General features: G+C 34.8%; 1 protein-coding gene across 8 annotated transcripts in view; it reads left to right on the top strand.

Annotated features, from left to right (window-relative positions):
- PDS5B (PDS5 cohesin associated factor B) overlaps nt 1-14,703 on the top strand; it is a 194,450-nt gene that overhangs the window by 152,584 nt on the left and 27,163 nt on the right. For all 8 annotated transcript variants that reach the window (XM_074387857.1, XM_039473326.2, XM_039473325.2 and 5 more), the window contains exons 22-24: nt 3,356-3,424; nt 5,164-5,300; nt 8,557-8,680. In XM_074387857.1, the coding sequence (XP_074243958.1) occupies nt 3,356-3,424; nt 5,164-5,300; nt 8,557-8,680 (330 nt within the window). The remainder of the gene's footprint in view (nt 1-3,355; nt 3,425-5,163; nt 5,301-8,556; nt 8,681-14,703) is intronic.

The raw sequence follows: 14,703 nt of genomic DNA, 5'->3' as shown, positions 1-14,703 counted from the left end.
TTAAAAATCAATCCCTCTGGGATTGATTTGTTTTTTATATGCTATGATATAAGGAGTTTGTTTCTTTTTGCTCCAAGTTAGGGTTACCAAATTTCCCAGTACTGTTTATTGAATATCTTACCATCTCTTAGTAATCTGCGGTTCTACCACTCATGTCTCCTATAGAGCCTCTATTCTTTTCCAGTAATTCGTTTGCTCATCCACAAGATGTCTTTCCTTAAAGTTTTATAGTTTTCTCTAAAAGGAAAAATTCTAAATTTCTCTCACACACTTAGTTTAGGCACTAAAGTTTTTAAGATTATGTTTTGTGTTTATGCTTGATGAGGCGAATTATTTGGTAGTTCCGATTTATATCCTTCTTTCTTGCTAAATTCTGTTTTTCATTATATCAATTATAAAGAATGATAGCTTTATTTTCTAACCCTTGTGTATTTTATTTCTGTATATTTACTAACATTTTAGATATTTATCCTTTTTCATCTGAATTCATTAGTTTTTGAAAGAGGTATATTCACATCTTTTGCTGTGATGAAATTTCCAGTCTTCTGCTTTTAATCATCTTTATTCTGGTTTATTTTGATGTTATTCTGCTAGTTGTATAAATGTTCATGAATTTATATTTTATTTGGTGTTATTAGATAAAGTATATCAGTATTCCATTTAGGTCCATATCCTCTTTAATGCTTTTTATTTTGACTGGTATATTTTTCCATCCCATACTTTTGAGATTTCATGTAATTTGTTTTTGTTGTATCTTTTGTGATTTTATTATTTATAAATCTATCTGATAGTCTCTGTTGTTTCTGATAGTATCTAATAGTTTCCTTTTTATGAAAGGTTTTTGTTTTCATTTTTCTTTGTAATAGTTTATACTACCTTAGTTTTTTTCTTGTGAATTAAACATTTTAGTGTATCTTTGAGTAATTCTTTCAGCATGGATTATAATTTGGAAACTTTCTGTCTTGAAATTCTAGTCTTCATTCTTCAATATTGTTTCTTGGAGGTTAGAATTCTGTGTTTCAAGTCACTTGAAAATTCAGAGCATTGCTTTTGGCATCTGGTCTTGCAGCTGAGAAATCTGAAGTTAATCTGACTCTTATTCCTTTTTGGTAGCTTCCCTGTGGAAGCTTTTAGGATCTTCACATCCTTAGAAATTTCGTTGCAAGGTGTCTAATGTGATTCCTTTTTTATTAATTTTATTTCATACTTGGAAGGCACTTCTCAACTGAAGAAACGAGTCTTAAACTATGTGTGAATCTGTAGCTCTTTGTGTTTGAGGAAGTTTGCCTTTTTAGATGTTGGGGCTACCAGTTTTGTTGCCAGAGGATTACCTGAGATGATACTCAATTTCTGTTCTTCGACCTCAGGGTAAAATTGGGATCTCAAGTGTTCCAAGATTGAGTTCAGCTCTTTTGCCATCTTATGTTAATTTCTTGGCTACCACTATAAATATCCAACTCCGATCACCTCAGGATTAGTTTGGGGTTGTGCTGAAACAAAAACCCTCCAGCTCAAGATTTTTTTTTATGTATCTTTCCTCTTGTTTAAGAAGTATACCTTTTGGCTCCATGGATTTTTTTTTTTTTTTAATTGCATTTTAGGTTTTGGGGTACATGTGAAGAACATGCAAGATTGTTGCATAGGTACACACATGGCAGTGTGATTTGCTGCCTTCCTTCCCCTCAGCTATATCTGTCATTTCTCCTAATGCTATCTCTCCCCACCTCCCCATGTCCATGTGTTCTCATTGTTCAACACCCGCCTGAGTGAGAACATGCAGTGTTTGATTTTCTGTTCTTGTGTCAGTTTGCTGAGAATGATGGTTTCCAGGTTCATCCATGTCCCTACAAAGGACATGAACTCATCATTTTTGATGGCTGCGTAATATTCCATGGTGTATATGTACCACATTTTCCCTTTCCAGCCTGTCATCGATGGGCATTTGGGTTGGTTCCAGGTCTTTGCTATTGTAAACAGTGCTGCAATGAACATTCGTGTGCATGTGTCCTTATAGTAGAACGATTTATAATCCTTTGGCTATATACCCAGTAATGGGATTGCTGGGTCAAATGGAATTTCTATTTCTAGGTCCTTGAGGAATCGCCACACTGTCTTCCACAATGGTTGAACTAATTTACACTCCCACCAACAATGTAAAATGTACCTATTTCTCCACACCCTTTCTAGCGTCTGTTGTCTCCAGATTTTTTAATGATCGCCATTCTAACTGGTGTGAGATGGTGTCTCAATGTAGTTTTGATTTGCATTTCTCTAATGACCAGTGATGATGAGCATTTTTTCATATGTTTGTTGGCCTCCTGTATGTCTTCTTTTGTAAAGTGTCTGTTCATATCCTTCGCCCACTTTTGAATGAGGTTGTTTGTTTTTTTCTTGCAGATCTGTTTTAGTTCTTTGTAAATTCTGGATATCAACCCCTTGTCAGATAGGTAGACTGCAAAAATTTTTTCCCATTCTGTTGGTTGCCAGTTCACTCTAATGACTGTTTCTTTTGCCGTGCAGAAGCTATGGAGTTTGATTAGGTCCCATTTGTCTATTTTGGCTTTTGTTGCCAATGCTTTTGGCTTTTTGGTCATGAAGTCCCTGCCTATACCTATGTCCTGAATGGTTTTGCCTAGATTTTCTTCTAGGGTTTTATGGTGTTAGGTCTGATGTTTAAGTCTTTAATCCATCAGGAGTTAATTTTAGTGTAAGGTATCAGGAAGGGGTCCAGTTTCTGCTTTCTGCACATGGCTAGCCAGTTTTCCCAACACCATTTATTAAACAGGAAATCCTTTCCCCATTGCTTGTTTTTGTCAGGTTTGTCAAAGATCGGATGGTTGTAGATATGTTGTGTTTCCTCTGAGGCCTCTGTTCTATTCCATTGGTCTATATCTCTGTTTTGGTACCAGTACCATGCTGTTTTGATTACTGTAGCCTTGCAGTATAGTTTGAAGTCTGGTAGTGTGATACCTCCTGCTTTATTCTTTTTGCTTAGAATTGACTTGGCTATGTGGGCTCTCTTTTGGTGGGTTTTTTTTTTTAATCCTAGTTTACCACCTGCATTAAATAATTGAATCTCAAAAGGGGCTAAGTAAGGGAGCGATGTGTAAGAAGTTAGAGTTAGTCCTATACAAACCTGGAAAAAACCAGTTGAGATGGTCTGTAAGTGCTGTACATAGGTGCTAGTGAAGGTATGCCTTTCAACCTTTTTTAAAAAGGTAAATAGGGTTAGATGAGGTACTTTAGTCATATATAACAAATGTCATTGCAGAAGATAGGGATTTCATTCATTTTCTAAGTGCTGATTGAAAAGGAGAATTTATGTTTTAAAAACCTTGATTTTTTTTTTTTTTAGCTTCCAGGAAAAAAGACAACTAAACTTTGGGTTCCAGATGAAGAAGTGTCACCTGAGACAATGGTCAAAGTGAGTAATACGCATAGATCTATTGATTTTAATATACTTGCCATATTATAATATTTGAGGTATTAAAGTTTCTATTTCTATTGAAAAGATGTTAAAATCAGTCAGGTGTATTTATATTTATTGTATGGCATTATCATGTGCTGTGACTCTATAGGATAATAATGAGAAAGCTAGGGTTTGTGGACAGCTGCACATAATATAATTTGAGGGGAAAAAAAGATTTAAAAGCTGCTTCCCTGATGGCAAAAGGCAATGCTAGTTTATGGACTTTCCTCTGTTCCTTAAAGATGAGAATCCAGAATTTTAAGCCTGTTCATCTTTTCCATGAGATTTAATAAAACTTTTTATCTTTAAAAAATTCAACCTATAATTTATTGAATTAGGAGTTTTATAAGATTGCTCATCATAGGTGTAGACTCTTGATTTATTAAAACCATCTCTGGTCTGTAGTGGACCTTATCTCAGTCCACTACCAAGATGCAAAAGCCAGGAATAAGTATATTAAATATTGTTATTTTCTAGCTGTAATTTCTTATAAACACTTTCTCTGTGTGTGTGTGTTTATAGTTTGTATTAAGAACTATCTTTTCACATTATTTTAGCTGAGGTTATGATACTAGTTTTGCAGACTTATACAGTAGCCCCACGTTTACATCAGTGAACGATACTTGATACTTTGAGTTTCAATATAAGCCTGTCTTTCTCAGCATTGGTCTCAAGCTGCAGTTTTTGTATACTTGAGAGCAGCACTGGACCAGAAGGTAGGGCACTTACCAACTTGCCAGTTACCAACTTACCAGTTGGTAGATAAGTCATACTTACCAGCTGGCCAGGAAAGAGATCTTCAGAGTGTCTACTGTGAGCCAGACAGTATTGAAGACACTCTTTGCCCCTGAGCCTTAGCTCTGTAAAAAGCTGAGATAAGATGTGGAAAACAGATAATTTGTACATCATTTTAAAAAGAGATAATATATACTTCCTCAAAAGAATTACTGGAAACATTAAAGGAAGTAATGTGTATAAAAATACTTTAAGTACTTCATAATTATAAAATGTAGGATAAATATGAGTGGTATCACTTTTTAGGCAGAAAAGAATAAATCTAATTTGTAGTTGGGAACTTAACTTTTCTGATTAGAGAGGTTAAGCATAATTTTACTGTACTTTCTAAAGGATCAAATGCATGTTGGGGAAACATTTTAAAACAGCAGCAAAGAATGAACTAGTAGTCTTTAGTCAAATCATTCTTTTACCACTTTATTGGAGGTTTGAAACGTCTTTAAAATGTTGAAGATTATCTTCATATATACAGAAAAGAATTTTTTTCTTTTCTTAAAAAGCATCCATTAAATACATTTTATTTTTTAAAAAGTTGAGCCAGGCACAGTGGCTCAAGCCTGTAATCCCAGCACTTTGGGAGGCTGAGGCGGGTGGATCAGGAGGTCAAGAAATCAAGACCATCCTGGTCAACATGGTGAAACCCCGTCTCTACTAAAAATACAAAAAATTAGCTGGGCATGGTGGCGCGTGCCTGTAATCCCAGCTACTCAGGAGGCTGAGGCAGGAGAATTGCCTGAACCCAGGAGGCGGAGGTTGCGGTGAGCCGAGATCGCGCCATTGCACTCCAGCCTGGGTAACAAGAGTGAAACTCTGCCTCAAAAAAAAAAAAAAAAAAAGTTGATACAGAAATTCTTTCAAAATGTACTAATGTTTTGTCTCTCAACTTGTCTCTTAAATAGATTCAGGCTATTAAAATGATGGTTCGATGGCTACTTGGAATGAAAAATAATCACAGTAAATCAGGAACTTCTACCTTAAGATTGCTAACAACAATATTGCATAGTGATGGAGACTTGACAGAACAGGGAAAAATTAGGTATGCAATTACTATTTCACGGTTCTTTGGATTGCACAATATTTCAGCTCTTGGTGTAACTGTTGAATGGTGCTTTTCTTTTTTTTAAAAAAATAGTATTTGTACATGTGCATATGTTTTAACTGTAATGTGCTTTTGTACAGTGGTTATTTTACAATGGCAGTTACATGTCTGGTGCAGGATACTATTATACATTGTAAATATTTTAAATAATAGATTCTTAACATTTTAGAATATCTCATATGAATGTGCTAGTGTACCAGTCAGTAACTGGTGTTTCACTTCTTGTTAAACATCTAAGGGGAAAAACAGACTGGTTGGAAGGCAACTTACTGAATCTATTTCCAGAACTATGATAAATGCATACCTGTGCTTTAAAAATCTACTTGAAGTAAATTATTGAAAACGAACACACTTTTTTGTTTTTTGTTGTTTTGTTTTATTTTCTTTGAAAGATGTAGTATAGTGTAGTGATTGAAAACTACTGGGCTCTGGAGCCTGGATTCAAATTCTGGCTCCACCACTTTACTAGTCAGGTGAACTTCAGTAAGTTGTTTTAACTTCTTGGTCCCTCACTTTTCTTAAAGTAGAGGTAATAATTATTTGTACCCAGCTCATCTAGCTATTATGATATAACTAGGTAAGCTACTATATCTAAGGTTTTAAAAAACTACTTAGCACATAATGATTAGAAGCATTGATGATAATAGTGGTTATTATGTCAGTGTTAGTTAAAATTTAGAGGTTTTTCCTCTATGTAAACCAAGTGCCATTTAGTGCCTCTTCTTGGTAATACAAAATAGGAGAATATCTCTGCACCTCCTTAGTATATCTAAAGACTTTGTTAAGAAAACATAAAAAGATGACTACCTGCTGCCTTCTGCCTTGCCATCTTGTATATTTTGCTTACACTGTATTCTCCTTGTATATTTTGCTTATACTATATTCTTTGTATAGAATGTTAACAGAAACACATCCTTCTTAAACCAAACATATTAAAAAAAAAACTTGGTATTCATTCTGTATAAACATCTGATCTGTCTACTTTCTTTAATTCTAATAAATTGTTTTCATCTCTCCCATAATTTATATATGCCAATTTTTAGGAGTTACAAATAATAAGTATGTTTTGATTTAAAATTTTTACTGAGTTTGAAATACTTTTGTATTGATCAGCTCAGCCTAGTAAAGAAATTTTCCTCAGTGTTAATACATTTTGTTTTATAAATCAGTTTATTAATTACATTATTTTATACTTCATATTTGCCCAGTTATATTCAGCAATAGAAACTTTTATCAGAGAGGCAAAATACTTTGGTGGTTTACGACAAGGAGGCCGATTGAAGACACACTGCACAAGTTCAAATTCAGGTTTCATCATTTATCAGCTGCTTTTATTTTTCAGCAAGTTATTTAACTTCTGTGTGTCTTAGATTCTTCATCTGTAAAATGAGGATAATAATATCTTCTTATAGAAATTATGTAAGGATTATATGTATTAAAATATGTAATGTAATTGGAATGATACCCAGTATATAATGTCACCTAAGCTGTGTTTTGTGGAACCCATATGACATTCAGGAATATTTAGGGGCTGCCTAGAGTTGGAATAAGAATTATTTCTGGTAGAAACAGAACAGATAGAGTCTTGGGAGTTGGTAGGTGGGCGTCTCTGTCCTTTCCTTAAGTAGGAAGCTTGCATTATTTAAGCAAAAGTGATTTTTTGTGTTTACACCTTAAATTTTTGTGTGATTTGATTTGAAGAAAAGTTTCCTCTGCTTAATAAAGCTAAAAACAAAAACAACAAAAATGTTTACTAGGTCAAATAGAAACCTCTGGTCTGGACAGGAAATTTTAAGGATGGATACACAGGAAGCATCTGTTATCCATAATCTACGAGGAGAACATCCAGCAGGTGGTTTGTACTCTTTGCACTAAGAACTATGATTTACCTATTAATAGCTACTTGTAATGTTGTTGATGAGATGAGACACACCTCAGAGACAAGGTCCTACAACTTTAGAACCTTACTAATGTTGGCTAGCATTCAGTGAATATTTTTACGTGGCCAACTTAATTATTAAGTCTTGGAAAACTAAGACTGTGTCTTTTATTTTAAATACTCTGCAGTGCTATATATACACAATAGACACAGATTTGTTGCCTGGATGTTGAATAACGGTCTTTTACTATAGAGCTACAAAGGGGGTTCTGTTTAAGGAGTTAGAACTTTTCCTTTCTTGTATTTGTTAAAGATCCCCCTGCATTTCAGCCAATATATTACTATATTAGGAAGTATTGTTCAGATATATTTACTAGTCTGGAATTCTATGAATTGTGCTTCATTTTAGCAGTTTTCTGTCCTCGAACTTAAAGCCTCTTGGTAATACTTGAAAAGTTGAATTGTAGCTAAGAATAGTAATGTTTTCCTTACCACACCTGCTTTCATTCTACTTTCGTGCTTAGCACAGTAGTTGTGGTTGATTTATTAGCAAGCTAGAACATATTTGGTCAAGCTAGAACATATTTGGTGCCTCATGTATACATAAACATAACTCCAACAAAATTCATAGTAGAATACATAAAACCTAACAACTAAACATACAGACAGATTGCTTCTATGCTTGATTAAGACCTGTTTTATTTAGAATGAGGGAATTAAATGACTTGAGTGACGCTAGCATTGACTTATGTTTAAAAGAATAATTTTGTAGTATTAGACAACGTCTGCCAAAGTTAAATGAGCATAATATGGTGTTCAATGCCACTAAATTATTATCTGTCTTAGTCTGCTCAGACTACTGCAATAAAATATTATGGGCTAAGTAGCTTATAAACAACAGAAATTTGTATCTCACAGTTCTGGAGGCTGGGAAATCCAAGATCAGGGTGCCAGCATGGTTGGGTTCTGGTGAGGGTCCTCTCCAGGGTTGCAGACTGCTGACTACTTGCTGTGTCCTCAAATGGCAGAAGTAGTAAACGAGCCTGCTCAGGCCAGCCACTTTTATAAGGCACCAATCCCATTCATGAGGGTTCCCCACTGTGACCTAATCCCCTCTCCAAAGGCCCCATCTCCTAATATTATCTTTTAGGTACTTGCATTTCAACATAGGAATTTTGGGGGACACAAACATACAGATCGCAACATTTTTTACCTTTTTTTTTTTGCCAGAATTTTTGATAAAATTAGATGTACAGAAGATTTTGTACAAATATTTAGAATTCTAATCTGTATTCATTCTTGCTCATTTTTCAGTAAACCAGATATGTCACGTCTGAGACTTGCTGCTGGGAGTGCTATTGTGAAGCTGGCACAAGAACCCTGTTATCATGAAATCATCACATTAGAACAATATCAGCTATGCGCATTAGCTATCAATGTAAGGAAAATGGCTGTGTACAACTACTATAGAAGGCCTTTGACTTTTAGGAAGGAAAAAATCCACTGTGATACATAGATTAAAATTTTGAATGTTTATGGTTTGTTTGTTTTTGAAAATTTTATGCATGAGAAATATTTCAGAGTTCTGAAACTGTCATTTGAGTTTTGGCTTGGTAACGTGGTTCAGTTGACACTTGTTATTTGCAACAGTGTTGTTCTATAATGTTATCACAGGCGTTCAGTTAATTGCTCTTAGGAGAATTGCAAGGATAGGTTCCTTCAAGCCCCTGGCCACATTTTCATCATCCAGTTAATATACAACCTTGTTTTATGTATGTTTCTGTTTAAAGACAACTTATTTATTATATATAGTTGTTTCATTAACACTGAACTCACAGCCAGTAGCACTGTAGTTCATGCAATGAATTACAAATTACTGAACAAAGCTTATCTAGCACACACATTTTCTCTGTAAGGAATATCATAGCCTTTTTGTGCTTTGGAACGCCAGAGAGCAGTTCATCACTATGCTTGTGCTTTGGAGCACCAGACAATACTTCATCATGAAATAACAAAAACATCAACCACAAAACCGTGAAAAATGTGGCACTGAATAGACCTCAAAAAGGACACTATTCACAGTATGAAAGCTGAAACAAGAAGGCATGGTGTTACCTTCTTCGACGTTAGCTGGGAATGTGCACATCTGGATATTCACATTTTTTGCTGCTTTGTGCATTTACTTTGCAAATGACCAAGAAATTGCTTCAAGTATTAATTTTGGTGTTACAAATAAATTTTAATGAGTATGCAAATTCCTAAATATAGAGTCCACAAATAATGAAGACTGGTTGTATGTATTCAGTTCCTGAAAGGAAAATAACAGTATAGAAATTTATAGTTTTATAAAGACTTGATAGAGAACTAATTTCATGTTAGAAGCATTCCTTATTACTCAGTGAGTTAAGTTTTCAGATTATGAGCAGTGAAACTTTCAGATTCCTATTCCAGTTTTATGGGTTTCTTATTAGAGTAACTTTGTATTTGGATTGTACAACTTTAGAAGTCTTTAGCATCATTGAGAAAAGTAAAAAGGACTTTCACATTAGTAAATAAGATGATTTCAATATGAGTTTTTCATTAATAATTTGATTATTTTACATGTAGTTTTTCTGTTTTTTCCCCAAGAAGTCTTAAGAATCTATTTCAGGGATCATTGTAATTTTTCCTCCTCAACCTTTAATCTAGTATGTATTTTAAAATTGCCACTTATATATAACTCTTTAGACACAGTCATCTATTTTTAAATTGTGATCATTTTTGTCAAATAATTTGTCAAGACTGGTACTTCAGTCTTTTAAAAACAGCTGTTTCAACTTCTGTTTATGATTTTAGTTTTATTGTTCAGACAAAACCATTTGAGAAATGATGTTTTGGGGAGCCCATAACTTCCTTGGTTTAGTTTCCCCACTTAATTTGGAGATAATCTTATTTTATAAGAAACTGAAAATTGTTTAAAAAGTATCTATTATATTTCTTAGAAGAAAGCAACATGTAATTATTTTATTAAATTGGTAAGACTTGCAGTCTGTTTATCAGGTTCTTGCTATATTTCTTAGAGCATTTGCTGTTATCATTATTGAAGTGAAAATGTTTAAAAAGCACAAAGTATGGAAATACAAGAAATGGACTTTATTTGAAACTTACAGTGTATAAGAAATATGTGTCAGCCATTAGGTAGATGTCCACTATGAGTTAAAAACATCCACAGTTACTGACTTCTAAGGACTTCCTTTTCTAGCACAATATTTGTTAAACATTGCCACCTCAAGCACCAAATTCCCAAGGTGAAAGTTCAAATGGCGTAAACTTTAAGGTTGCTTTGGAATTCTGTTGACTATGGAACATTTGTCAGTGGTTAGAAATCAATTATTGGCATCTTCTCACAACTTGCAAACATCGAATTACCCTATTTTAAACAAAGCTTTTCTCTCATTCTGTTCTTCCTTTAAATTACATGACCATCTCCTCTTTTCAAACCTCCAAGCCGCAAGAAAGAATTATGTGTCTTTGTCTCTGTTACTCTCTTATTCTCTCTTCTCTACTCATAGTTTGTCATTTGCCTTCGTTGTTTTCCAAAAATGTCCTGTTGAACTCCTCAAGTCCAATGATATCAATCTTCCTTACACTTTTTATATTAACTCAGCTCATTGCTCCTTTATTTTTAAAACTGTCTTATTTGGTTTCTGTCTCTTGATTATTGCTTTACTTCTCTGATTATATTTCCCGCTCTTCCTCTTTTTCTTCAAATGTATGTGTTTTATGAGGAGCTGTCTAGGATCAACTTCTTCACTTACACAGTCTTCTTTGGCCGTTTTCATCATCTCCGTAAGTGACTATTACATCAGCAACATTAAGTTTTTTTTCAAGACTCTGGTCCCACTTCAGATGCGAAACAGAAATTTTATACTTTTATATTCTGTGAATATAATAGAGATTTATAATGTTTCCCAGATCTATTCTTTCTTGACATACAGAGCTTATGTAAGTGTTAAATAAATTCAAATGGTATTTCTTATATCTAAAAACATAGTTTATATTTGACTTTTGGCTTGTCCTTGCACCTTACTGAAAAGTACAGATAATTATATTCTTTGATATCCATTATATAATTTTTTTCATATATTCTTGACCATTCTTATTGCTGTAACCATCATTAGCTCTCACCAAGACTACTGTGAGTCTTGTTTATTGCTGGTAGATGTCCTTAGTTACAGTTATGCTCATGTCATTTCTCTTTTTAAAAAATATTTAGGGGGTTTATACTTGTAAAAACAACTGCGCATGTTTTACAACCTGGTGTTTGAGCCCCTCTAATATTTTTATATTATACTTGACTATAAAAATCTTGTTGCGCACACTCTCCTTTACTTAAACTCATTTCATGTAGCTGAACAGTTTTTTTTTCTTTCATGTGCCTTGTACTTTGCTGCCTTTAATTTTTTCCTTACGCCCCCGTTTCCACACATCCAGTCTAACCCTTTCTGCAAATTAATGCTCAGATACAACCTTCTCCACAAAACTTGCCCTGATTCTTTTAGCTGGAAGTAGTCTCTTTTCCTATGGATTTCATCTGTAGTCCTCTGATACATACAAGGCTATGCTTTGCACTTTACTACATGTACTTTATTTCTTTTACTTGAGTTGAGGCTCTTTAAAGGCAGTACTGTATCTGGGAGGCTGCTATATATTAGAACAGAAAGTACATTTGGAGAAATTTAATAAAACTATGAATTTTAACATAATTTAATAATTGCTTAGATATTTTAGAACATGGAAATCACTTCATGAAAAATGTACTCTGTACTTCTGTGTGCTGTACATTGTTCTAAGTTCTGGAAATACAAGGTGAGTAAGTCATGCTTGTAGCCCAAAGAAGCTACCTCTTAGGAGAACAGAAAATAGAGATGTGTCAATAATGCAATGAGATACACAAAGTAATTGAACTATTTACATGGTACTAATGGTAGTTTTGAGGATAATTTGTACTAGAAAAGGCTACTAAAAGTGAATTTACTCAATTGCAGACAAAATTAATTTCATAGTAGTGAATAAAAGCTTTGATTGGAACTTTATCTTGGGGGGAAACTGTGTAGTATTAGACACCATCTGTTTTTTTCTTATATTTAACCAATTATTTTTTATAACCATGGTCATGAAAGTATCCAGTGTTTGCTTTTTTGAGGGGACATTTTATTCAGATAGAATTGTATTACTCTGTTCTTTACTTCACAGTTAACTTTTGTAGTAGCAGTCAAAAGGATAATCATCTTTGCAGAAAAACATTTGAAGACTCATTCAGTTTTCATTAGCACTTTTTATATTTATTCACATGATTCTCTTAAAGTAACCTGTATGTGTGTCATTATTCCTGTCAGTTTTCTCTTCTTCTTTTGTTAATTATTTGTGTTAGTTGAGTTGCCTGTGATTTCCCAGTTCTCTAACATCACCTTGATGACTTTTTGAAAACCTGCTACTTGTGTGATGATTCAAGGATTAACGTTGCAATTAATTTGTATTGTATTTTTGCACCCTGAATGATTAGTCAGAGGGGGACAAAAACCGGGATGTGATTGGGGTTTTAATGAATGTCCTGTTCATTTGTGAATACACTTGTGATATGTGGGTTTTTACTTATCCACTTTGAAATTGAGTATTTTCATAATAATTCTGTAACAGAGACTCCTCTGTGAGATTGATACTGAGGGAGGAGTGAGTTAACATTAACTTTGCTTTTTTTTTTGAGGCGGAGTTTCACTCGTTACCCAGGCTGCAGTGCAATGGCGCAATCTTGGCTCACCACAACCTCCGCCTCCTGGGTTCAGGCAATTCTCCTGCCTCAGCCTCCTGAGTAGCTGGGACTACAGGCACGCACCACCATGCCCAGCTAATGTTTCGTATTTTTAGTAGAGACGGGGTTTCACCATGTTGACCAGGATGGTCTCGATCTCTTGACCTCGTCATCCACCCACGTCAGCCTCCCAAAGTGCTGGGATTACAGGCTTGAGCCACCACACCTGGCCAACTTTGCTTTGTTGAGTATGAGGGTACATAACTTTCTGTGAGCCAGACTGCGTCTTCCCCTTCCCTCCCTACAGCTATTTTTTCCCCTCCCGAGATGGAGTTTTGCTCTGTAGTCCAGGCTGGAGAGCAATGGTGCAATCTCAGCTGACTGCAACCTTCGCCTCCCAAGTTCAAGTGATTCTTCTGGCTCAGCCTCCTGAGTAGCTGGGATTACAGGCGCCTGCTACCACGCCCAGCTAATTTTTGTATTTTTTAGTAGAGATGGGTTTCACCATGTTGGTCAGGCTAGTCTCAAACTCCTGACCTTAGGTTACTTGCCTTGGCCTCCCTAAGTGCTGGGATTACAGTAAGCCACCGTGTCTGGCCTATTTTTATTTTTTGACTTTAGGTTCAGGGGTACATGTACAGGTTTGTCATATAAGTAAACTGTTTGTCACTGGGGTTTGGTGTACAGATTATTTCATCACCCAAGTAATAAGCATAGTACCCAAAAGGTAGTTCCATCCTCACCCTCCTCCTACCCTCCACCCTCAAGAAGGCTCTGGTAGCTCTTATTCCCTTCTTTGTGTTCATGTGTACTCATTGTTTAGCTCCCACTTGTAAGTGAGAACAACAGTATTTGGTTTTCTGTTCCTTTATTTGCTAAAGATAATGGCCTCCAGCTCCATCCATATTGCTGAAAAAGCACGTGTAGTATTCCATGGTGTATCTGTATCACATTTTCTTTATCTGGTCTACTGTTGATGGACATTGGGTTGATTCTTTGTCTTAGCTATTGTGAATAGTGCTACAATGAACATATACATACATGTGTTTTCATGGTAGAAATGATTTATATTCCTTTGGGTATATACTCGGTAATGAGACTGCTATGCCAAATGGTAGTCCTGCTTTCAGTTCTTTGAGAAATCGCGAAACTGCTTTCCACAATGGCTAAACTAATTTACATTCCTACCAGCAGTGTATTAGTGTTCCCCTTTCTCCACAGTCTAACTAGCGTCTATTATTTTTTGGCTTTCTAATAATAGCCATTCTGACTGATATGATACAGTATCTCATTGTAGTTTTGATTTGCAATTTCCTAATGATTAGCGATATTGAACATTTTTTCATATGCTTGTCGGTTGTATGTGTATCTTCTTTTGAAAAGTGTCTGTTCATGTCCTTTGCCCACTTTTTCATGGAGTTGTTTGGTTTTTGCTTCTTACTTAATTTGCTTATAGATTCTGGATATTAGGCTTTTGTTGAATGCATAGTTTGCAAGAATTTCCCCCCATTTTGTAGTTTGTATGTTTACTCTGTTGATGGTTTGTTTCTTTTGCTGTGCAGAAGCTCTTTAGTTTAGACTACTACTTTAAAGTAGATGTTTGGCATTTTCATAAACTAAAATTTAAATGAAATGACAGAAGATGTATAAAATAAGGATTTAAAGATAAG

Source organism: Saimiri boliviensis, chromosome 16 (genome assembly GCF_048565385.1).
Source record: "Saimiri boliviensis isolate mSaiBol1 chromosome 16, mSaiBol1.pri, whole genome shotgun sequence".
Lineage (NCBI taxonomy): Eukaryota > Metazoa > Chordata > Mammalia > Primates > Cebidae > Saimiri > Saimiri boliviensis.
The sequence above is the reverse complement of the archived record's forward strand: the minus strand, read 5'-3'. Positions and strand labels throughout refer to the sequence as shown.